General features: G+C 45.7%; 1 protein-coding gene across 1 annotated transcript in view; it reads right to left on the reverse strand.

Moving 5' to 3' along the window:
- Positions 1–26,070, reverse strand: part of LOC311343958 (uncharacterized protein) — a gene marked incomplete at its 3' end in the record, with an annotated part of 37,642 nt that extends 11,572 nt beyond the window's left edge. The window contains exon 1 of the mRNA XM_084468913.1: positions 25,919–26,070. Within this exon, the coding sequence (XP_084325039.1) occupies positions 25,919–25,996 (78 nt within the window). The 5' untranslated portion in view covers positions 25,997–26,070. The remainder of the gene's footprint in view (positions 1–25,918) is intronic.
- Positions 26,071–27,018: the final 948 nt, after the last annotated feature.

Genomic DNA, 27,018 nt, shown 5'->3' on the forward strand with positions numbered 1-27,018 from the left:
CCTCAAAAGAAAGCGTGGGGGGGGGAGGGAATCACAGACAGGCTCGGCCGTGCTCAGGTGTGGGTGCACCGTGCAATGCACATGGACTGCATAAAATACAGATTCAAAAATATCTAATTATACAGTTGATCGGATCATTTTCAAGATCCCAACAAAGGGTCAAGCTTCGTGCCATATTTCCATGGATCCATGTTTAGTGCTTATCTTCTCCCAGTGCGGGGGGGCCATTCTGTGCTCAGGGGCCCCTGGGCTCGTGCCCATCTAGTAGATCCAGGTTAATTTAGTTTGAGTGGAGAAACTCACGTTATTATTATGAGATCTCAGAGCACTGTATTTATATCATACTATTCAGTATTCACTGACCTTTGACAAGGACAATTTCTTTAAGCAACTAACCCAAACAAACATGAAATGTAACCCATTATAAATTAGTAAGATACACTATGTGGTTCAATGTCAGTTGTTTCCTGGATACTTTTGATATGTGTTTAATGATGTAAAATGGTGGAAGGTTGCAGTCAAATAAAATGTTGAAAATACGAAAAGAAAACATTGACATTCTCAGTATGTATTAGGGATGTGAATAACTCAAATTTTTCATGGTCGAATAATCAGTGGGTGGTATGAACGAATAATCGATTATTCGATGTGTGCCGACATTCACAAAGGCAGCCATGGATCATCGGCAAGAAATCACTTAATATCTTAAACGCAAAAAAACAAACAGTGATCAGTGTTTGTGTTGTATGCATATATATTAATATTTATATTTGTGTATTGTGTATATTGTTTTTCTGTACATGATTAATAATAATAATAATAAAAAACAACTAATAGTGCTACAGAACCAACATTAGTTCCGTTAATTCTTGTTTATTTGAATGGGAAAAAATGTTAACGGTCCAAATGTTAAAAATCGACTTTGACCCTCAGGAACGAATAATCGAATAATCGAATATTCTGACCCATCCCTAGTATGTATTCATAATAATAGGTACATTTTCAGTACACAATTTTTCAGTAGAATGTGTACATTTTCAGTTCAAAATGTTTACATATTGAACTATTTTCCCGTATAGTTTACTCATGGATTTTGTTTTAAAGGTATTCATGCAAAGACCATCTCAACTTCAATCAGCACGTTGACTCACAGACTTTGTTTTAAATGGATACAGGATTCTATTATTTCCACCACCAACAACACTAACGTACCTTGGGTCCTCCTCTCACTCACCCTGATGTCTTCAGGCCATGGAGCGTCTCTTCTCATGCACCCACACACACACACGGTACGCACACACACACACATACACAAACACACACACGCATGCAAACACACACATACACATACATGTACGCACATACACGTGTACGGACGCACACACACACACACACACATGTACGCACACACACACACACACACACACACATGTACGCACACACACACACACATGTACGCACACACACACACACACACACACACACACACACACACAGGGCCCCTGTAGTCATGTGGTCGGCTCCAACTGAAGCCCTGACCAGCGGGTTTCACAGCTCATGTTTATTCCTTCTCTTTTATTAATATTTCTCTTTGCCTGTGGCAGTGAAGCAGCCTGGCCCTGCCAGACTCTCGTACTTCATTTCGTTTGCACGGAAATTCAAATTGAGCGGAAGTACGTTGGCGGCTGGAGCCAGGCTAGCAGTGAAGCAGACTAAAGGGTGATCTTTCTTGTTGTCTTCCGGTTGCCTGCATGCGCAGCTTGACGGCTACAGACGGATTGTGTTCACTGGATCGAATAAAACAACCAACTGATTATTGATTTGGTTATGGTTTGTTTTGTTTGTGTGTGTTTTGTATATATTATGGGAAACAAGGGTCTTTATTTCTCTGAGTGTGTGTGTGAGACACCAACATTTACCGCCAGCGGGGGCAATAGTGCTGGAAATCGTGCAATCTTTAACATTAAAAAAAACACAGCCAGAGGTGTATATTTCACATTCACTCATTTGACTGGTTTATTCCACAGACTGTAAAACATAATTTAAAATGGTATATTTCCAAATGTTTGAAAGTTCTTGATTGTCATCACCGAATCAAAAGTTGGCGTGCGTTTTTGGAACAACTTGTAAACTATACATGGCTGATATGGTTGTCGATATGCGCCGTATCCACTTCTCACTTCTCAGGTAGATCAACGCCGATGAATCCCAGTTACATTCGCAAATCAACACTAAATAACCATAATGTCTCTCGTTTGACGTCAGGGAACTGCACGTCAATGGGGGCGTACAAATGTCCAGTTTGCAACAAGATTTTCCACACTAGACCTGATCTACAGGTCAATACCCTCTTATCAGGTATGGCTGCTCAGTTTAGACCGTTAAAAAAGCAGCGATGTGTTGAACCAGGAGAAGTTCCCTGTGACGTCTGTACTGGGACCCAGCTGAAGCCCGTGAAGTCCTGCCTAGTGTGTTTCACCTCTTACTGCCAAACCCACCTGGAGCCACATCAGAGAGTCGCAGGCCTGAAGAAACATCGGCTGGTCGAGCCTATGGACCGTCTGGAAGACAGGATGTGTAAGAAACACAATCAATTACTTGAGCTCTTCTGCAAGAATGAACAGATGTGTGTGTGTGTGTGTGTGTGTGTCAGTTCTGCACAGAGGGTGACCACAGGTCCCATCCTGTTGTACCTCTGAAGGAGGTGTATGAAGTGAAGACGGCCCAGCTGGGGAAGATAGAGGCTGAAGTTCAGCAGATGATCCAAAACAGAATACGAATGATTCAGGGGATTAAAGACACGGTAGAATTAAGCAAAAAAGATGCAGATAGAGAGATAGCCGATGGTGTGAAGGTCCTCACCGCTCTGAAGCGCTGCATTGGAAAGTGCAGTTAACAATTAGGCCTACATCAATTTGTAACTTGTGGCTTTGACAGACAAAAGCAGTGTTTTCAAGAGTGTTCAAATAAAGTATGCTTAAAGCCAGTAGCCGTTTCGGGAGAGACGAAGAATTATGCTTTCATGCCGATTGCCGACCACAGCTACCCGTTTATCGGGTGACGGCGCGATTAAAGTCCTGATCGCCGCCCCGTCACAGAAGCAAGTGAAAAGTGACAGCTATTCACGCTCCATTAAAACAATACAATTAGGCCTATATACATTTTTTGGATTGCACTACAAATGAAGAGTTTACTTTCAAAACGCTTTAAATTCATTTAGATTAATTTGAGTAAAAATGTGTTTTCTTTACCAAGAAAGTGTTATGAAAACCACTATTTTCTGTTTCAAACTTTAATATAGCATCTTGAGGTTATAATAACATTACAAATTCAAATCCAGATTTTAATATTTAGATATTTATTTATTATTTCCCCAAAATGCAATAAATCCATGACACGTTTTTTCCAAAATGCAATATGAATACACAAATATGATTGTTTTTCGAAGGCTTACGTTTCTTACCCACAGCATAAGCCACCAAAGACTCATCAATGCCATCAAAAATATTTACGTTTTGTGTTTATATCGTTGAGGACTGCATGCAGCAATCATACGAAACCATAGAAAACCGTTTTTCAAGTATATTCTGTAGCATCTTCCAGATCGATGGGCCTAGAGTCCTGTAAGGTGAACTGGCATCCACCGGGTGGCGCAATCTATTTGTCTATATACTCAAATTAGAAAATGGTTTATTGCTGGTGTGGGATGTTTATGTCTTGATGTCCTGCCTGAGCAATACACATTTGCATAGTGTGTGTGTGTGTGTGTGTGTGTGTGTGTGTGTGTGTGTGTGTGAGAATCTGCTGTGCAAGTGGAGCTTTTGCAGGCCTGGAAATTAACCCCCGCAACATTAGGACAAACCTCAAAAAATTCAACATTAACAGTTTAAACTGGGAGGACACTGCACAACACAGATCCACCTGGAGAAACTGCCTGCAAGAAGGTGCCGTGCACTTTCCATGAGGACCAACTCCGACAAACTCAAGCAGCAGCAAAGGAAGGAGAGGTTCACCACCAAACAGGCCCCCCCATTCGCTACCCCTGGCACCTCACATCCATGCCCACTTTGCAATAAAGTATGTGGCTCCAGAATTGGCCTCTTTAGCCATCTGAGGACCCACAAAAAGGAAACCCCAGGAGGACCATCATACTCGACTCTGAGTGATCGCGATGGTGTGTGTGTGTGTGTGTGTGTCAAAATATTGACAATTAAAAAACTATTTATGTATATAAATATATACATGTGTATATATATATATATATGTGTATATATATATATATGTATACATAGAAACTTGATCTCTCTCTCACACACACATACACACACACACACACGAGTGAGTCCATATTATAACAGGACCTAACATGTATCTTCAGTAGTGATGCACCGATTCAACTTTTTCTCAGCAACGGCAACTTTGTGATACTTTTCTAGTACTGTCGTTGTGTATAAGCGTTATAATGAGCGACATTGTATATGAAATGCAACACACAACGTAGCGTTATACTATATGGGTCCAGGGGAAGCATGACCCGAGGACACGGGTATCAAATAAATCAATGCTTAGACGGAGCTTCACCATCCACACACACACACACACACACACACCACTGTAGCGGTTTACAATACAATGAAGACATCCCTAATCTTCAGTGTAGTATCCTGTTTTAACTCAACGAGTTCCTGAAGCGGTGTGTTGTGTCCTAGATGCTGAGGAGTCCGGAGGTCTTGGCGACTGAGGAGGCGTCTGAGCTTGACGCGTACAAAGAGTACGAGCTGTCAGCCCTGGACTCAGGCCACACCTCCGCTACTCACATGGTGAGCTAGCTGCATTGTTATGGTTACCTGTGTGTGAGTGTGAGTGTGAGTGTTCACATTAACAGTCACTAAGATATAACACACGAACAGCAAACAGACAAACAGCTACTTGAATCATCATTAAATACAGTTGTCTCATTAATATCTGACAGGACACCAACATCAAGTCTGAGAAGAAGACCTTGGTCATCATCCTTCATCTAGAAGCGAAGATAGAAAAAGAAGAGCTTTTCTTTGGAATCTCGGACATGGCCGATGAGGAAGAGGACAAACCTGTACAGGAGCCCAAAGACAAGAGCCTCAGGCAGCGATTGGCCAATTGGCTGAATGAGAAGGTGAAGAAGCACCACGAAAAGAAGATCGCCAGGACTGACCTGAAGGAGGCCACGAAGGGATACCTGACCTACAGCAGTGAGTCTTTTTGAATAGCCTCAGCTAATTGTGCAATCCAACACATTTCATGACGCCACTCAGGATGTTGTGGTGTGTGGCACATGCTCTTGCTTTCTTTTAAATCTTCTTACGTTGTTCCGCATACACTTATGCATGTAAGGCTGATGCAGGAGAGGGGCCAGCAGAGGGGCCAAAGAAACAAATGACGAGATTGGAGAAGGCGGCTATGGGGTGAGTTACTGTTTAATTCTTACTATGAGAAGATAATAGGCTTCAATGTGAATAAAAAAGTGATTTTTTTTTCCACCTCGTTTCAGTTGCATTTCCAGAGTGGTCTCCCTGCTCCAATAAGATGATCCCTCCACTCGGCCAACCCCGGTGCGGGTCACCTATGAAAGAAACAGACACACACACACAAAAAAAAAAAGTATATATATATTCAAAAAGAATATACAAAAAAATACAAAAAATATATATACAGTATATACAAGAAAAAATATATAGCCTATATGAGCAAAAACAAAAGCCTACCCTACTTCATTATGAGGGCAATCTCTTCAAAGGAGGACCAGGTGTCTGTCCAACCCCTTTTGTTCTTCATTATTATTTTTTTAAAGCTCAAAATTGCTCAGACTTTGGATTTTGTCCCGTGACCTAGGACGTGCATACTTTGTCCTAGCTAGGGTTGCAAAGGGGCGGTAAATTTCCGGTAAATTTCCATGGGAAGTTAAGCTGGGGAATTTTGGAAATAGTCCATATTGGAAACTTTACATGGGAATAATGGGAATTAAGGGAATTTATGGGAATTTAGGGGAACTAACTGGGAATTGAGGGTAATGTAATGAAATTGTATCATATCCAAGCATAAATATAAACATAAGTCATAAGAAAACATCCATGCAAAATGATACAATTAAAAAAGAAAGATATTTCAACAGATTTATTTGTAAGTAGAACAGAACAAGTTTAAATTATTTTATTGAACCATCATTTGTTTCATTGAAGAACATAAACATGAATGTTGAGTTAAATATTACTCATCCCCCCAACCCCACTCATTCAAAAATGCCCACAAAGTCCCATTCAAAATGTTAAATGAAAAGATCCCCTCTCATTCGAAAAAGTCCCATTAAACATGCAAATCTTCCTTCAAGCAATCCTCTGCATTTTTGCTTAACCCTTTCAGTCAATGGGCTCTTCCTGGGCCTCATCAACATCCAACAACATGTCCACTTCCTCAACATCCAACTCTGAGTGTTCTCTTCAGTGTCACTTTCCAGCCTTGTTGAGGATGGCTCTGTGTCAGGCTCAAAGAGCCCTAGGTTTGCCCGAATGCCAACCAGTTTTTCCATTCTCACATTTGTGAGCCTGTTGCGAACCTTTGTGTGTGTGTTCCCAAACAGTGACCAGTTGCGCTCGGAGGCGGCTGATGATGGTGGGATTTGGAGGATGATGGAGGCTACAGGTGCAAGGGCCTCAGATCCACAAAGTCCCTTCCACCAGGTGGCTGCAGATATGTGCTGGCATGCAGTCTTGTATAAAGTACTTGAAAGCGATACTTGAGTAAAAGTACAAGTATCTTACCAGAAAATGACTTTAGTAGAAGTTAAAGTCACCTTTTAAAATATTACTTGAGTAAAAGTCTTAAAGTACCTGACATTTAGTGTACTTAAGTATCAAAAGTAATTGTCTGATATAAAATGTACTTAAGTATTAAAAGTAAGAGTAAAAGTAAAGGTATTTTTAAAAAAAAGTGAGTTAGAGGGTTATATATGGGTTAAAATATTTCTTGCAAATACGGCCACGGGTGTTTAACGTTATCTTCGTCACCACCACGGAGTTCACCAAGTTCGCCACTGTAGTCGAGATGCTCGTCATCTGCTACCGGAGTGGTAACGTTAGCAGCAGAGCCTGCAGCAGGTGCTTCCATGGTGGCATCAATAATGTGACATGCCCGGACAAGCAGGACTTCTTCTTCTTCGCGCTTGGCGGTTGACATGACAACAAACGGCCATTACGTCACCAACTCAAACTTCTTCTGATTTTAATTTGTAGTAACGAGTAACGAAGATGGTTAGGAGAAATGTATCGGAGTAAAAGTACACATTTTATTTAGGAAATGTAGTGGAGTAAAAGTGAAAGTTGTCAGAAATATAAATAACGAAGTAAAGTACAGATATGTGAAAATTGTACTTAAGTACAGTAACAAAGTATTTGTACTTCGTTACATTACAACACTGCTGGCATGACTGCCATATTCCATCCCCTTCCCAAAGGCCTTGCTTTGTTCGATACTTCGCCAAACTACCTAGAACTTTGCCTTTATCAAGACCCAGGTGGTCAGACATGGCTGTAATGACAGCGTAGGCACCGTTAACTTCTTCTCCAGAAAGTAAGCCCCTGTCATATTTTGGATCCAGCATGTATGCTGCTGCATGCACCGGCTTCATGCAGAAGTCCCGCCACTTTCCCAATGCCTTGACCACAGCAGTTTCCTCTGCTTTCAGTAGTAGGGAAGTGGGCAGGACCATCTGGATTTCTTCTTTGAGTTCTGCAAAAAGACACTGGACATCCGATAAGATGGCACCATCACCCTCTATCTTCGCTATTGCTGCTGCAATAGGTTTGAGGATTGTCAGACTGCTAGATACTCTTTCCTAGAACAGATCATCTAACATTATCTTCTTTATGTCACTTTCAATCGCTGCAGTCTGGGATATGGCCATCTCTTGCAGAGACTCCTTTCCATCCAGAAGGCTGTCATCCATCTGATCCATCCAGACAGCATTTTAGCGAGAAATGCATCCCTGATCTGTACAACGAAGTCAAGGCATGGGTAAAATGTGATTTAGAGAAAGCTACAAGAGTCGCTATCACAACAGACGGGTGGACGTCGCGCACAACAGAGGCATATGTAACTGTGACCAGCCACCACATTGATTCCGATTGGAACATGAAGAATTTTGTTCTTCAGGCACGTGTTTTAAATGAAGCACACACCGGGAAAAACATAGAGAATATGTTGAAAGAAGCGTGCATCGAGTGGGAGATAAAAGACAAAAACCCAGCTCTAGTAACGGACAACGCCAGCAACATGACTGTAGCTGGAGTTGAGGCTAATCTATCTCCTCACGTCAAGTGCTTTGGCCATACGATTAACCTGGCAATGTATGAAGGGATAGGGTCTCTTAAGAATATTATTTTTTATTTTTCTGCATCATCCAGAATATGTCCCTGTTTCTAAGAAGAGAAAGGCACTGGCTAAGCTATTTGGTGACACCTTCTGCACCGTGGATCCTAACCAGACAGAGAAGTCCTCCAGAGTGATAGCACAGGCTGAGATGGTGAAGTATAAAGACACTGACTCTTTGACACTGGATGGCAATGCCTTAGATTGGTGGAGATGTCACCAGTCTGAGTTTCCCCTGATTGCAAACCTTGCCAAAACCTACCTGTGCATTCCTGGAACAAGTGTGCCGTCCGAACGTGTGTTCAGCACAGCAGGTGACATTGTTCATTCTGAAAGAAGTGTTCTATCTGCACAACATGTTGATCAGCTGGTTTTCTTGAAAAGCAAAACTGATGTTTGAAAATGTCAGGAAGTTCATATGTTTATATGTTTATATTCAGTTGTTTAAAATCCTTTGTGTGTGCAGTGTTCAGCACATAAGTGAGCCTTAAGAAGAATTCAATTTGTTATTTTATTTTAATATTAGTTTGCACTGTTGCACTAGTTTGCACATTCATTTGCACAAGATTTTTGTTAGTTTTTATAAAAAAATGTGTTATTTGTAATTAAGCAGAGCTTAATAAAAACAATTACTGTGAACCTCAATTTGATTGTCTGCATTTGTGACTTGATAAAAATGTCATATTTTTCTGTTAGTGAAAAATATTGTTTCATATCAGTACACACACATTGTATCATATGTTACTGAATCGAATCGTACCGAAGCAAAATTTTTGATATCGGCAAATATTGAATCGTTGCCTTAAGAATCGTAATCGTATCGAACCGTGGTGAAGCCAAAGGTTTACACCCCTACTCGACATCAGGTCAAACCACCTGTTAAAGTAATCCAAAAACCATGCTGTGGTACCTAGGTCTGGATCATATCCTTCAGCATCCACCAAGTATAGCAAACCGGAACTCACTGCATGGCTGAAGAAGTTAAGAGCATGGGAGACTTTCATTTTGCCAAAGTGTGATGGTGTCAGTATGCTGTCATTGAGTTTCGGTGCCAGTTTAAGGTCTAGGTCTTTTTGAAAATCATGTAACATCTTCACATGCTTCACTGTGACTTTGTTAGATCTTAACCCAAACTTCTCAACGACGTCTTTCCCTAATGTGATGTCATTTCCATTGACCAGGGCAGCCTTCATGTTCTTGATGAGGTGAGGCACATCAGCGATGAAATGAAGGAATCTGCCCTCTTTCACGGGATGAGGTATTTTGTTTACTGTCATGCTAAACTTAGAGGACACTATTCCAAAACTCAGCCACAATGCACGGTTTGAAGCTCCCATATCAGATGTAACTGCTGTAACATGCAATCCAATCTATTTGGCTTTCTGCAAAATTTCAAGAATAAGTGGCTTCAATTTTGTACCATCCACAGAATTGCCAGTGAAGTGATATGCAACAGTCTGTTTCCACCTGGTTGTTACCCCACCCAGCATGACAACAAGGGCATGTGTCGCATCACCGCTGTGATCAGGCAAAGTCACGTCTCCTTGAATACAGCTTGTACTCCTGTCATACTGTGCACCAGCTTGAATGGACATTTCATCAAGAGTGAGGCAACACTCCCTCTCTTCTTCTCTCATTGCCTGAATTTTTAACTGCATAAATTCAAAAACTTCATGAAGGATTCCAGGTTGTATGGGGACCACCTCCAATCTTCTCTGCAAGGACCTTTCTGATGGCAGAGGTTGATTTTGGGAAAGAAGCAAGTTGTATCCTGTTGAACCACAAGCAAACTTTACCTGAAGACCCTTTTTGATGGTGTCAGTGGACCACTTCGTCCCCCGCTTGACTGACTTAGTTTCAGTACTTGATTTGGATTGAATACGCTTGCCAAATTTCTTTTAAGGCCTTTGTTCAGCCTGATCACTGACAACTTCTCTCTTCTTTCCTTAGAGAGCATCCGCTGGAGAGACCATACTCGTTTCCTCAAGGCTTTGACTTGCTTCTCATAGGCTGTGATCTGACTTAGTGGTGAATTTCATGATTTGTTTGAAAGAATCAGTTTGCGTCTGTCAGTTCGCCATGAAGAGTCGTTCGTTTGTTCGTTCGTTCGCATTTCCGGTAGCGGTGAATCATGATTCTCAGTCACTGAGTCGGTCAGACTCGGTTCCTCCCTCGTTCTCGTTCAAACGAATCGCGAATGCACGTTCTCAGCCGAGTCGGTCTGACTCAGCTCCTCCCTTGTTCTCATTCTCAAACGAATCACAATCATGCAATGGTGCAAACGGTCATCAATCAACACAACATTAACTAAGTTCCTTTTAGCTGAGGAGTGCTTCATGTTTGTAATCGGGATGTTGTTGCCCGGCTGACTCTCGTGACTTCTCAGTCCTCGAGTCTTCACCGCTAAACACAGTCAGTGAACGAACGGCGACTCGCGAGTCAGCGACTAGTGGGTGGAGCTGGGAGTCGAGTCTCGGAGAACGGACGAACGAAAGCGAATCAGTTCGGTTCGTTCATTTTAAAGAATCGTTTGTTCGAACTGATTTGTTCGCGAACGAGCCACCACTAATCTGACTACTGCCACTGTCCCTGGCCGCTGTCTCCCCGCTGGCTGTCTCTCCACTGGCTAGGTCCCCACTGGCTGTCTCCTCGCTCACACTGCCACCAGTACAAGGGTTGTCTGTCAGATCATCATCCTCATCATCGTCAACTTGACTATCTAGAATATATTGAGATGAAAGAAGAAGCAACATGATCAACATTTGCTAAATTTGTTAACATGCATGCAGAGTGAATTGTGAAATGTGAATTACTGAAAGTGTTATATTATTCACCGTTATTCCAATTTTTCATTGGGACTACTTGACAGGAATTTAAAGGTGTAATCATCATCATCATGTTGTTTTCCTAGTGTTCAATAGTTGTCATGTATTGTCACTTGTAATAAAAATATTAATATAATTTCAAATTGTCCAATGAGTTTTATTCAGCATCATTTATTTATTGTTACCTAATTGATCTTCTAGGGGTGCAGGACAAGGTGTAGCGGTATCGGAATAGGAATGATCATGTGGAAAGCGTTCACCAAGAGATGGTTCATCTTCAGTCTGTTTTCGTTTGGTGGGTCTGCTGGGCGGTGTCGGTGGGGTGAAGACGAACGGTGTTGGGATGGCATTCGGCTTGAGCTTCCTAACACCATCAGCTCTGTGACTCTCTAACTGTGTCTCATCAAAGTGGTCCTACAAACAGAGTCAGACATATTTTAATGCAATTTCAAAGAGAAAGTAAATGATGGTAATGGATTTTCACAGAATGGCATCTAACCAATGCATAATTATTGCATGGATTACATAAGAGCTTTGGCACCATGCTGTTTGCACTAGACTCTAGACAAGAGTAACATAAATCTCTCCAGCAAAATGAACTGACCATGTATTATCTGTAACTCGAGAAATAGCTGACCAAGCAATGCTGCAAAAGGGCATTTGTTTGCAATATATCCACATGATTTCCATGCAAAGTTAATCACAATCTTTCTGACATGCATGAACATAAACAAAGACAATGCAGCCAGTGTTTTTGAAAGAATGCAGGGTAAAACGTGGGAGTGCAGAATGTCATTCTAAAAATTGCATAGATTTTCACAGAATGGCATCTAACCAGTGCATACTTATGCATACTTATGCATAAAAGAGCCTGGTGGAAAAATACAGACGGCAGATGCAGGTTGTTTGTCCTGGAGTTCAGTGCTAGCACTAGCATAAAAAAGGCGCAAAGTGCTAGTGAGCATCGTGTAGCTTAACACTACTAGGCTAAGTTCAAATCAAATTCACTTTGGTCAGTACTTTTTTCGAAGCATGCCAGGAAAAATTATTCGGCTTCCAGTTCATCCTTCTGACCCTCTGCTCCCACAATTTCCTCCTAGTAGGGGGTCCCGAGGGAAATGATGCAGACGTTTACCACGTCCGGGTCTCACAGAGCAACCATAGGCTGCACAACACAGCATTTTCTTTCGAAAAGTAATGATATTACAGATATATATTCCTCTCTTGTAAGTTGTCGCACTTGCCTTGATAGCATGATAATGACGATTGATTAATGTTTGGTCTGTAAGATGGCGTACACAAAACACGTGACTACCTTTGAACCAATCCATGACAGAATTGTATGGAAGCATATATGTAGTAAAATTCAAATGGCAATGCAATTTGCAATTTGCAATTCAAATGGTAATGCAATTTGCAATTCAATAAGTCATTACATTATGCAATTGACAATTCATTATGCAATTTAATAATGTAATTTGTAAATACGTTATTCAAAGTGTATTTTAATATGCAAAGTGACAATGAAATCCTCAATAAAATTTGCAAAGGTTATAACAATAAAAATAGATTAACATTTTGTCAAATTTTTTGAGTTCCTTTATTCAAATTGAAAAGCTATAGCGTCCCCGTGATTGCAATGCACTTCGCCACGCTCCGTGTGTTGCAAAATTCAAATGACATTTCAATCCGCAAAACACTTTGCAAATCGTTTTGCAAAACGTATCAGCCAATCGCGTCTGGGCGGGAACTACGTCACTTGCTCGTCAGACCAGCTGATCATCCACGCACGTTGCAATTTATTTTCTATGCCTACCATTGTGCCAGATTTGACTCTTAATAGGTCTATGGTTTGACTGAGTTTACGTAATTATAACTGAAAATGGCGGAAAAGACGGTCTGGCAGCTGCTGCGGGATAAATAAATAAATAAATTGCAACGTGCGTGGATGATCAGCTGGTCTGACGAGGAAGTGACGTAGTTCCCGCCCAGACGCGATTGGCTGAACGTTTTGCAAAACGTTTTGCAAAACGATTTGCAAAGTGTTTTGCGGATTGAAATGTCATTTGAATTTTGCAACACATGGAGCGTGGCGAAGTGCATTGCAATCACGGGGACGCTATAGCTTTTCAATTTGAATAAAGGAACTCAAAAAATTGCTCAAAATGTTGTTCTATTTTTATTGTTATAACTTTTGCAAATTTTATCGAGGATTTCATTGTCACTTTGCATATTAAAATACACTTTGAATAACGTATTTACAAATTACATTATTAAATTGCATAATGAATTGTCAATTGCACAATGTAATGACTTATTGAATTGCAAATTGCAAATTGCATTGCTATTTGAATTTTACTACATATATGCTTCCATAGAATTGCCCTGAACGTTCTAAACAGAGTTGGCGTAACTCTCTCTATATACGGCTCTGGCTCAGCGACTACTACACTGCCCTCTGCTGGACAATAAGGGAACACACAGTAGTATACGATACCGCCCCCTGCTGGACAATAAAGGAACATACAACAGACTACTTGGTAAAAAGCAACAGTCGTTCGTCGAGACGTCCACCAGATGGCGTATAAGACCAATGCAGAGGATGTTCTGGAAACTTCATTCTCAGTCTCCAGCTATCAAACTCTGATCACACCTATTTAATGACTCATTGTTACCTCATCATGTACACAGACACACACGATAACCCCTTTGCAGCTCATCCTATTGTAAACGATGGTCAGAGTGAGGGAGGTAGTGAACGACTACAGATACAGAAACCCCTGAAAGCAGAGCATATTGTGAAGGCTTTAAATGATATCACAGACAGAAAGGTACACAGAGCCAGGTAATGTTATTCAAAGGCAATAAGGTGGCAGAGCTGAGTCATGGTTGAGTCCACCAAGGTGACTCCCCTCTCTCTTCTCCTCTCCTCTGATCACAACTATTTGTGATCCTCTCCTCTTCTTTCCTCTCCTCTCCCCTCTCTCCTCTCCTCCCCTCCCCTCTCCTCTCTTCTCTCCTCTCCACTCCCCTCTTCTCTCCTCTCCCCTCTCCTCTCCTCTCTCTCCTCTCCTCTCCTCCCCACTCCCCTCTCCTCTCCTCTCCTCCCCCCTCTCTCTACTGCTCTCCTCCCCATCCTCTCTCTTTACATTTTTCGTCGCATTCCCTTGTCTCTGTATCTGTCACATTTTCCTCTAAAGCACATGAGGGCTCTGGGTATAATGTGACTCGTGGACAGAATATGAGCCATGTGCTGCTGTGTCTTCAGCGTTCCTCCAAACCCCCAGCCGGTCGCACTGGCTGGCTTGCACAAGGTTCAACATACATTTCCATCGCCTCTGCTCACGTCTCTGCTTCAGAACAGAGTCCACTTGTTCTGTGGTGCAGCATTCTACTTATTTCATTTTGTCTTTTTTCATCTCTCTCTGTTATTCTCTGTCTTTGTCTGTGTCTCTCTCTCCCCCTCTCTCTCTCTGTCTCTCTCTTAGTCTTTGTCTGTGCGTGTCTCTGTGTCTGTCTCTCTCTCTCTCTCTCTTGCTCGCTCTCTCCCTGTCTCTTACTCTTTTCTCACCCTCTCTCTCTCTCTCTCTCTCCCTCTCCCTCTCTCTCTCTCCAAGGTCAGGTTTGTTCGAGAGAGAGAGTCAAGTCGTCCACCTCCCTTCCTCCCTCTGAGCCTATCAGTGTCATATCCACAGGAAGTGACCCCACCCTCAGTGCGCTGCACCTCAGCGGGTTTCCTCGCTCCTCCTGTCTGTGGTATCGCTGCAGGTTCTGCTTCAAATACACGTTTTAGAAACATGACACCACACTAAAAATAAAGACACCTACATCTTTTATTGACCCCCTCCTGTGAAATGTGTGCTTTTAATTCTCAAAGGAGCGGGAAGACACGGTGCAACGCCCAGGGACCGACTCCAGGTCTACTGCCGGTGCCTTGGCCAAGGGCACAGGCAGCCATGTTAACCTGGGAGTTAACATGTATCACAAATCCCATGTGAACATGCAAGCTCCTCAGAGAGATCCCCGCAGGGTTTGAACCCAGAACCTCCTGGTTCCGAGCCAACGCGCCCCAGCAGCACCAACGACCGGGGAGGAGTCAGGCTCCCGTCCAGCCTGGAGGTCATCGAGGTCGCTCTCACTGCCACCCACCACCCAGGAGGCTTCACTGTGGTCCTCAGACACCAAGATACAGGGAGAGGAGGAGGAGGAGGGGGTGGAGGAGGAAGAGGAGGGGGTGGAGGAGGGTGAGGAGGAGGAAGAGGAGGAGGATGAGGAGGGGGTGGAGGAGGGTGAGGAGGAGGAAGAGGAGGAGGGGAGGAGGATGAGGAAGGGGTGGAGGAGGGTGAGGAGGAGGAAGGGGAGAAGGAGGAGGAGGATGATGATGAAGAGGAAGGGATGAGGACCACGACGACGATGATGATGACGATGATGTTAAGCCCTTTTCTGTGAGCACTGGCGGCCAGATGTTCCAGTCAGAGGGTTCCACTCAGCAGAATGGAACCCGTTCTGTGTCAGAGCTCTACTTGAGTGTAAGTGGTGACGGCTGCTTTAACCCGTGTGAGTGATTGTCCAATGCACCACAGGTGTGCAGCCTCACCCGCTCCAGAGTCTAAACCAGTCTGACCCGGGCCAGGTGGGGAGGAACCAGCCCTCAACCACACACACACACACACACACACACACACACACACACACACAGTCCTTCAGGAGGACTGGTTGAGATTAACCTCAAGCACGACCATGGCAAGACAAACACTTCTGAGGGTCAATTCTATTAGTCAATATAACGATGCCGTAGAAAGTGATCCTAAAACCATGAAATATTAAAGCATGCAAGTCAATAAAGTTGATGACACAGCCTCCATGTGTCAAGTCAATCTATTATGGTCTGTTGTCCTCATACATAACACATGAAGTGGGCCGGAGGGGGGGATAAGATGCTATATGGTCCTATATGAACAGTGCAATTTGTAAATGAACTCGTACAGTATATTCACTTGCTAATGTTTTCTTATGCAAATGAGAATTTGAAATGGTATATGCAGTTCATATAGGAAGTGACACATGTAAATAATCGTATATGCATATCACAGACTATTTACCCAGAATAAAAACATCTACCATTTCAACATTTCCAACTGCTCCTTTAAGATAGGGAACTCGTCCACCTGTATGTGTGTGTGTGTGTGCGTGCATGCGTGCGTGCGTGTGTGTCTGTTTCACAGAGAGTAGGAGAATAAGGGAGAGGAGGAGAGAGAGAGAGAGAGAGAGGTGAAGAGAGAGCGTTAGAGAGAGAGAGAGAGAGAGAGGCATAATGAGGGAGAGAGATCAATAGGTACTGTAGGTGTGGTTAGCTAAAATCTGTGTCGTCAAAGCAAGTTATCCCCCAGGCTCAGCAGAGACGGAGCCGTAGCCCCCTCTGTTATGTGTGTTATGTTGTGTTGCGTTGCGTTGCGTTGCGTTGTGCTGTGCTGTCCCATGCAGATTACCTCCATGCCCAATGCACAGGACACGTACTGTCTGCTCATCTTGTCCTCTTCTAACTCACTATGCACCATACACACACAGACCCGCAGATACGCTCACACACGGCGAACCCAGATGAACACACACACACACACACACACACACACACACACACACACAGCAGCAGCAGCAGCAGTAGCAGATAGTGTGATCAGCACAACGCCCCTCTCTCACACAGACAGACCGGGTCACAGAGGTGTCTGTCATTACACTCATCATCATCAGGCTCTCATGTAATAACTCTGATATCGTTGATCATACATAGGAGGAGATACACTCATGTGTCTCTCTCTTTGATAATTAAAATCACGGTGAACATGATGATCATCATCATTCATAATGAATGCATTAGGCCTGCCTTTGAGGTTTCTAGGCTTAGTCATTGCATGGCTCCGTCAAACATAAACTCTTTAGATTCTAATTCCTACAAATGTTGATCCGTCCTACAATAGGCCTACCAGTGGAAAAATAAAGTGATTTATTTTTATTGTTAAACGATGATTTATTAAAAAAACATTAGTTGTAACGTGTTCCTATCACCTCTGTTCTGAGAGTCATCCTATAGATGTATAGAAGTGTGATTCAATCTTTAATAAAGTTACCCCACGCTGGGAGGCTGTTCGTGTATCTTTAAATAGCGAGCTGCAAGGTGCTGACTAACGACTTCTCCCTCCCCGCTATATAAGAGCCCAGCAGAGTCCTGCTGCATCACACATCCTCGGCTCAGCCAGCATGAGCTTCATGGACCACCACGCCTACTACGGGCCGGCCGCCTTCCGCAAGGTCCGACCGGTCTCCATGACTCCCTCCTCCGGGGGCTACCAGTCCCAGAGGCACCGGACCCTCACCTACAGCCAGGCCTCGGAGCACCAGGATGCCTCGTACGACGGGGACGTGGTAAGGAGGAACGAGAAAGAGATCCTGCAGACTCTGAACGACCGGTTCGCCGGCTACATCGACAAGGTGCGCCACCTGGAGCTCCACAACCGTAACCTTGAGGCGGAGGCGGCGGCGCTGCGCCAGAGCCAGGCGGGGCGCGCGGCCGTCGGGGAGCACTACGAGAGCGAGCTGCTGGATCTGCGGGACCGCCTGCAGCGGCTGTCCGGGGAGAAGGCGGGAGCGCTGCTGGAGCAGGAGCACCTGGAGGAGGACATCCAGAGCTTGCGACAGAGGATCGAGGAAGAGGCGCGCAACCGTGAGGAGATGGAGGCCGCGGCCCGTGCCATGAACAAGTACATGGACGACTGCGGGCTCTCGCGCTCCGAGCTGGAGAAGAAGCTCCGCTCGCTGGAGGAGGAGGTGGACTTCGTGAGGAAGAACCACGAAGAGGAGGTGGCCGAGCTGCTCGCGCAGATCCAGGGCTCGCAGGTGAACTTTGAGGTGCGCGACTCCGTGAAGGCGGACGTCACGAGCGCACTGCGGGAGATCCGCTCGCAGCTGGACCGCCAGGCGAGCCAGAGCGCCGCGCACACCGAGGACTGGTTCAAAGGTGAGAGGGACACTCAGAGTAAAACATCTTTATTGTAAATGTTATAAATTGAATTATGTTCCCAACAGTAACGTGCCTTGCTGAAGTGGATAATTCACCACAAACCGTTATTTGATTACAATCCATGCGTAACGCACTGCTAATCGGTTTGACTAGTTAAAAAGAGTTTGTCTTAACTTATTCAAAAGCAATAGTCTGCAGAAAGCCGTAGGTCCCGCAGGAGCCCTTTATGTGCTCACTGTCAGAGGTGGATGCGTTTTAACGCGTCTGGAAATGATGCACTGCAGGTTTGAGAAACAGCCAGGTAGAAAATATACTCAGTTGGTGGTCTGTGGTCAATGCAGGTGAATCGTTGATCGTTTAGTATTGTAGTTTCAATTCAATGGTTAATCACAGTTCCAGCCTCAAAGGGCTGAACAGGCTGTATATTTATGACACCCCCCCTCCCTCCTTGCCCCCCAGAGGGAAAGAAAAAACTCCCTTAATTATCAAGGAAGAAATCTTGAGAGGGAACGCAGAGTGGGGGGTCCCTCCTTCCAGGGACGGTGAGGGGGGGGGAGTGATGGGTGCCATAATGGACGCACATACAAGCAAACCTTTTAAACAATTGAGTTAGTAAAAAATTAATCTATGGTGAAGGGGTTTAGTGTGGGTGTGAGGTTCTGCATGGTGATGGGGTTCTCCATGGTGTTGGGGTTTAGTGTGGGTGTGAGGTTCTGCACTGCAGATGAATCCTCGTTTTAGAGGTGTGATGACCCGGCCAGTTTACCGTCACACATCCAAGACCTCCTGTGTGTTCAGGCTGTTTCAGCAGGACATGCAGAAAGCACACAGTGGGTGAGATATTCAGTGAGTCAGCACTGGAACCACACCTTCTCTGAAACAGCTTGAGGATAAATATCATCCTTTTCCCTCGTTTGTACCGACTAATCCCCGTGGACCCTACAGACAGCGTCCTCGCTGAATGATTGAGTGGGCTCCCTCGCCCTTGGGCGGTCGCGGTGTCAGGTGGAGGTGAATCACACCGTGACGGCGGGACCTTGCTGATGACCTCAGAGGCATGACGGACTGCAGCGGCGAGGCTGTTGTCACAGAGGCTGTTGGCAGAGACAGGGCGCTGAGTCAGACTGACGAGCAGATTGAGGCTGTCAAGGTCACCGAGGCCCTGAGAGTGCAACCTCAGTGGACGGAGAGCAGCTCACATATCCGTTGAGGAAGATGCCGGACAGCTCGGGACAGGATTGTGGTGCATGACGTCATCACCAGGCTCTCCTGAACCCTTCGCTGGACATTTGGAGACTTAGATTTGCCGAACTTCTAAGGATTTAGATATTTCTTTTCAAAATGGTTTCAAGCGTTTGTGTGGTAAATCCTCAAAGAGAAAGACGGACGTTAATGTTCTGCATGTGTTGGTCATTCCTCCGTGAGCGAGGTCTTCACCCTTAACGAGTTGTTAACGTGGTTTTAACCCTGCCCCCGTGTTGTTAACGTGTCGTTCCGTCTGGTCTGCGGTTCTGCAGTGCGTATGGACCGCCTGTCGGACGCCGCCAGGACCAACCAGGACGCCATCCGTGGCTCCCAGGAGGAGATCTCAGAGTACCGCCGGCAGCTGCAGAGCCGCACCATCGAGCTGGAGACCCTGAGGGGAACCAAGGACTCCCTGGAACGCCAGCGCATGGAGAGCGAGGACCGACACCACGGAGACCTCGGCTCCCTGCAGGCACGGCCTTCTCCACCCACTGTAGTCCCACTCATCCCACCGTAGTCCCACTCCTTCAGTGGAATGGATCATACATGTTTACATGCATGAGTTCAGAGTTCACCTATAGACTCTGCATAGCCACCCCCCAACCCCTCTTACACACTTATTGTATGTTGTACGTCCTGGCACTTAGAAATAGTAGTTAGGATCTTGTAGCATCTTATCCTAACTATCTTTGTTGCATATGGGGAATAGGTTAACCTAGTGATTGTCAGTGCTTCCTTACCGTACAGCCTTACTGTACTGACAGCGATATATCGTTTCTCCTTCTTCTGAAAAATTTACTTATTGTAAGTTGCTTTGGATGAATGCGTCTAAATTCGTCTGCTAAATGCCCTAAATGTAAATGTAAATGAGTCTCATTGAGGCCAAGCTCCACCCACAGACCTGTCCAGCAGCATCGCACTCGTACTGCTGAATGTCTCCAAGCAGCAGCCGACTGAGATTGATCGTGTGTCTTTGTGCGTCTCCGCCCTCAGGAGACCATCCACCAGCTGGACGGCGAGCTGAAGAGCACCAAGTGGGAGATGTCCAACCAGCTGAAGGAATACCAGGAGCTGCTCAACGTCAAGATGGCTCTGGACATTGAGATCGGCGCCTACAGGTAAGGTATCTGGTCGCCATGCCCATGACCGTGATGTATCGTAATGCATGTGCTGCCACGCCCAACCCTCCTGATGGGTGTGCTGATCGCCGAGGTCCTGCTGTGTGTCCCAACAGGAAGCTCCTGGAGGGAGAGGAGCAGCGCTTCGTCACCGGGGGAAGCCTCTACTCCTACATCGACAGCCAGCTCTCCAGCCACCTGAAGCTGAAGGGAGAGATCTCAGACACCGTCATCATGGAGGAGCAGACCGACGACACACAGGTGACGGAGGTGACCAAGGACGCCGATGACGAGGAAGAGGAGGAAGAGGAGAAGGAAGAGGAAGAAGAGGAGAAGGAAGAGGAAGAAGAGGAGAAGGAAGAGGAAGACGGCGAGGAGACCAAAGAAGAAGAAGCAGAGGTAGAAGCTGAGGACGAGAAGGAGGAAGATGCTGAGGATGAAACTGCAGAGGAGAAGGAAGACGAGAAGGAAGAGGAGGAAGAAGAAGAAGCTAAAGAGGATGAGGACAAGAGCAAGACTCCAGCCAAGTCTCCTCAGCCTCAAACCCCAGCCGCCAGCACACCACAATCCAAGTCCCCAGAGTCTAAATCCCCCGCCAGCAGGTCTCCGGTGTCCAAGTCCCCACGCAGCAAGTCCCCGGATACCAAGTCCCCTCCCCCCTCGTCCCCACTCCCCAAGACCCCAGAACCCAATCCCAAAGAGACCCCCAAAGAAGAGAAGAAAGACGAGCAGCCTGAGCCTGTGGAACAGGAGAAGGAGGAGCCTACACCTGTGAAAGAGGAGAAGGAGGAGGCTACACCTGTGAAAGAGGAGAAGAAGGTGGAGCCTACACCTATGAAGGAAGAGCCTACACCTGTGAAAGAGGAGAATAAGGTGGAGCCTACACCTGTGAAGGAGGAGCCTACACCTGTGAAAGAGGAGAAGGTGGAGCCTACACCTGTGAAGGAGGAGCCTACACCTGTGAAAGAGAAGGAGGAGCCTACACCTGTGAAAGAGGAGAAGAAGGTGGAGCCTACACCTGTGAAAGAGGAGAAGAAGGAGGAGCCTACACCTGTGAAAGAGGAGAAGAAGGAGGAGCCTACACCTGTGAAGGTGGAGCCTACACCTGTGAAAGAGGAGAAGAAGGTGGAGCCTACACCTGTGAAAGAGGAGAAGAAGGTGGAGCCTACACCTGTGAAAGAGGAGAAGAAGGAGGAGCCTACACCTGTGAAAGAGGAGAAGAAGGTGGAGCCTACACCTGTGAAAGAGGAGAAGAAGGTGGAGCCTACACCTGTGAAAGAGGAGAAGAAGGTGGAGCCTACACCTGTGAAAGAGGAGAAGAAGGTGGAGCCTACACCTGTGAAAGAGGAGAAGAAGGTGGAGCCTACACCTGTGAAGGTGGAGCCTACACCTGTGAAAGAGAAGAAGGTGGAGCCTACACCTGTGAAAGAGGAGAAGAAGGAGGAGCCTACACCTGTGAAGGTGGAGCCTACACCTGTGAAAGAGGAGAAGAAGGAGGAGCCTACACCTGTGAAGGAGGAGCCTACACCTGTGAAAGAGGAGAAGAAGGTGGAGCCTACACCTGTGAAAGAGGAGAAGAAGGAGGAGCCTACACCTGTGAAGGAGGAGCCTACACCTGTGAAAGAGGAGAAGAAGGAGGAGCCTACACCTGTGAAGGAGGAGCCTACACCTGTGAAAGAGGAGAAGAAGGAGGCACCCAAGGAGAAGGAACCTGAACCCAAGCCAGAGAAGGCAGAGACCAATACCCCCAAACCAGCTCCTGCTGCTGTGGAAACCAAGCAGGCGGAGGTCCAGCCCGCCCCAGCGGCCAAACCAGAACCAACCCCTGCTAAGGAGGAGGCCACAGCCGCCGCCCCCAAAGCAGAGGAGAAGAGCGTCCCTAAAGCCGAGCCTGAGAAGGTAGAGCCCAAGAAGGAGGAGCAGAAGCCAGTGGAGAAGACTGAGGACAAGAAGGAGTCCGTCGTGGTGAAGGCCGAGGAGAAGACAGAGAAGCCAGCCAGCACAGAGACCAAGGAGACCAAGGAGGTGAAGAAGTAAGATATCCAGAGCGTGACCGTTTCACGGCTCCAGGCGAGGAGTAAGTGTTGATGCCAAAGAACTGAGGGCGGGCGTGACGGCGTGGAGGAGCAGGGGATTTTAGACACTTGAGCTGCGACTGTCCAACATATAGCAGGTCAAAGGTATGTTAGCAATAGTGACTCTTAGCTTATAACCCAGTATGGCCATTACATACCCCAGACGCTTCTGACTGTCATGAATGCCGAGGAGAACGCAAATCTACTACAACCAACAAGGTTGTTGGGGCGGCATTAGCTCAGGGGGTAGAGCGGGTTGGCTGGTAACCGCAAGGTTGCTGGTTCGACCCCCAGCTCCTCCTAGCTGAGTGTCGAGGTGTCCCTGAGCAAGGCACCTAACCCTAACTGCTCCCGATGAGCTGGCTGTCACCTTGCATGGCTGACGCCGCCGTCGGTGTGTGAATGTGTGTATGAATGGGTGAATGTCAGGCAATATTGTAAAGCGCTTTGGGTGGCCACTGGTTACAAAAAATGCGCTATATAAATGCAGTCCATTTACCATTTACCACTGTTACCAGGCTGGCGGTGGTGGGAGGCAGTGCGACCGATGTTGGGAAAGGCTGTTACATGTGTTTATTCAATGTAACAAGATGTCCGTCAGGAGGCAAAAAAACCAAATGAATAAACAAAAAACTCAGAACCAAAAATTCTCCATGACTAACTAAACTTGAAAAGAACTTCAATAATCACAACTCAAAGAAAATAACAGTCCTCCGCTTTGGCACTACTTTAGCCCTTGGCTGGTCCAGGAGCCAGGTGTTGCCACCAGCTCACCTTAGACCCTTCTACCGCCCCGACGTGATTTGGACCTGAATATAACATACCCGGCCTGACCCATACCACCTTTAATTCAATTAAACCTACCAGTACCCATTTCGATTTACCTAACCCCACACCTAGTTACACACATTACTCCAAACATGTTTGTCTAAAGACCATCCTTATACGCCACTTTTCTGACCTCTTAAATATTCCCCAAGTCCCCCAAAACACCCCTCTCCTCCCACACACTTGATCTCGCCCGTATGACGTCACACCCACAACGCACAAATGTTCTTCCGGACTTTACGTCGGGTCCTCCCGCAGCCACCAGCACCTGGATGCCCGCACAACCGCAACGTAAGTGTTTTAACCCCTTGTCTTTGTTCTTGAGAAGTTCGTACTGTGTCCCCTGACCGGCTTCCTCATAATGTTTTTTGTGTTTGTGTGTTGCAGGTGGCGTCATGAAAGCGTTGGAGTGTTATGTTTGTGTGTGCCAATAAAAGGGTGCTTTTGAATCGCGGTGTCAGTTCTGTTTGTATCCACTGCCTGTGGTAACGGGCAGCCGCACCGTTACAGAGGTCAAAGGTCCAACTTGTCCACTACTCTTTAGCGTTGCAGTGATGTCACGGTCTTGTAACGCGTGTACGAAGCAGCACTCGTGTAAACCTTTTGCCTGAAGAAGACCCAACTGAAGACCACCTAACTTTTAAATTAATAAACATATATGGGAGCTTAAGCAGTATTGCGGACATTCGATTTCTTTCACTCTATATTACTTCATTCGTCCTGCACCTGGCCAGAAGTTGGGGATGTGCACACAGCTACTCTTTAGGATGTCGTGTTGACGAGGGACAGGTTTGTGTCTCACCGTGTCGGCGAGGCAGCGGCCTGAGAGGTCTTGTGCGTGGGCCAGGAGGTCTCGTGGGGCCGGGAGGGAGAGGGCCCTCTGGAGCTCACACAGAGCCTCAGAAGGCTGTCCGTCGTTCAGCCATTCTTCCCCCAGAAACCACCACAAGACCAGACCGCTGTTGTCAATGCGATGTTCACTATAAACATGTTTAAACGCATCACCAAACGGAGAAAAAAAACCTCACAAATTGTGTGAATGCAGAACTTCTTAATGGAGGAGAAAAGCAGGGAGGGGACAGAGATCGACAGACTTATTTTGTTTATTTGAAAGATCTTGCTCTCCTGTGCGCTCTCATAACATCGCTCAACTCTGACCTACAGCACGTTTACACTAACGGCAGCCATCTTTGAAAGTCTTGTGTCCCCAAAGTGTGAACATGAGTCACCTTCAGGTCCTGTGTATGTGTGTGAGGAGAGGTATCTTCAGGTCCTGTGTGTGTGTTGCGTCAGAGACTGCAAGGGCTGTGATTGGTCCTCTTACAAAATCATTTCCAGAATCACTTTTACTTTGCAAACTAAGGACTAATAAAACACCAAATAAGTTTTGAAAGGCTTTGGAAGTTTATTTTCAACACTATTCACATGGCTAGTAGTCCGCATATAAGATCGATCGGGCGGCAAATTTAATTGTGTATCCGACATCCCGACGGAGAACTGCGAATGCTCGAGGGGTCTCCGTAGTTACAGAGTCCGATTACGGATATGGAATAGTATTCTTTCACCTTTAGGAACTGAGGGGACCCCTGTAGACCGAAGGGAGAGGACTTAGGAACCCGGCCTGGAGAAACATGACCCTAGACCCTAGACTAGAACATAGTAATGTCAGTGTCAGCCTCATCAGAACCACTCAGTATCAGTACCTTTGATTTTCATCAACAGTTTGTGGAACTCAGCAGTGTGCGGCGTCAGTCTGCTGGGGTCAGGGTCACGACTGAACGGGTGGACTCCATGTCGCTGAACGAAACAAGAAACAATAACATGTTTAATACAAAAATAGTACAGTTATAGCCTACAAGTTGGCTACAAGGAGTAATGTAGAATAGGTCCATGAAGGTCCAGGACTCCATGGTGTCCGTGCTGTCAGGTCTGATCAGCTTTGATGACAGTGAGAGACATGAATGCAGTTTATATTGAATAATAATCATTCATCTGTGTTTCGTGATGTGTTCCCTCATCACAGAGCAGAACGTCTATCAGTCCTCTTCATCTCAACATGTGTACTGGTGAGGAGAGAAGATCCACTAACATTACCAACATGTGTACTGGTGAGGAGAGAACATTACCAACATGTGTACTGGTGAGGAGAGAACATTACCAACATGTGTACTGGTGAGGAGAGAACATTACCAACATGTGTACTGGTGAGGAGAGAAGATCCACTAACATTACCAACATGTGTACTGGTGAGGAGAGAACATTACCAACATGTGTACTGGTGAGGAGAGAACATTACCAACATGTGTACTGGTGAGGAGAGAACATTACCAACATGTGTACTGGTGAGGAAAGCAGCTCATTAACATTTCCAGCATGTTTACTGGTGTGTACTGGTGTGTGGATTACCTTCCATTCATCCACCAGCTGGTTATTCCCCAGGACCCAGAGACCAGACAAACTGCGCTGGCTTTCTAAATCAGCCATCAAACTGTTCCGTTAACAAACTATTTCAGAAGAACACTTTATTCTTGCGATTGTTATTGTTATTTGAACTTTCCCACACGTCCTACGTTGACAGGAAGCATCGTCCAAACGGCGCTCAGCGACTACTACACTGCCCCCTGCTGGACAATAAGGGAACACACAATAGACTACTACACTGCCCCCTGCTGGACAATAAGGGAACACACAATAGACTACTACACTGCCCCCTGCTGGACAATAAGGGAACACACAGTAGTCTACGATACCGCCCCCTGCTGGACAATAAGGGAACATACAACAGACTACTTGGTAAAAAAGCAACAGTCTATCGTTCGTCGAGACGTCCACCAGATGGCGTATAAGACCAATGCAGAGGATGTTCTGGAAACTTCATTCTCAGTCTCCAGCTGTCAAACTCTGATCACGTAAGGGATAATCACCTCAAGGCAGGGCAATAAACAGTTTGATATGCCCGGCTAGTGGATGGCTAATCTTCCACGAGCCGGGCATATCAAACTGTTTATTGCCCTGCCTTGAGGTGATTATCCTGTTTATTCTACTTCTTGCTTGCCAACATAATAAAACAATTCAAATACTTTAATAATTCTGCTTTTTCTTATTCGTATTGCATGCTTAATAAATGTATACTCTGTTTGAGTTCATCTCCCTCGTTAGCAAATTTTTCGTAGGTGGAATCCGGAAGAATCATGAATATTAGGGTTACGGTTATGGTTATGGTTATGGTTAGGGTGAGGGTTACGGTTATGGTTAGGGTGAGGGTTACGGTTATGGTTAGGTTTAGGGTTAGGGTTAGGAGTCAGCATGTGAGTTTGCCTGTCCAATCCTAGTGCTTGAGGCAGAACTTTTCCCGGATTCCGCCTACGAAAAGCAACCGACCGGGGAACATAGGACCCGGGGAACATAGGTATGCTCCCCGTTAGCTCAGCTGTAGCTTATTAGTTTCTATAGCAACCACACAAGGCTGCATCTGATCACTAGTTTAATAACGTAGTTGCTACATA

Source organism: Micromesistius poutassou (genome assembly GCF_964030765.1).
Source record: "Micromesistius poutassou genome assembly, chromosome: 5".
Taxonomy (NCBI): Eukaryota; Metazoa; Chordata; class Actinopteri; order Gadiformes; family Gadidae; genus Micromesistius; species Micromesistius poutassou.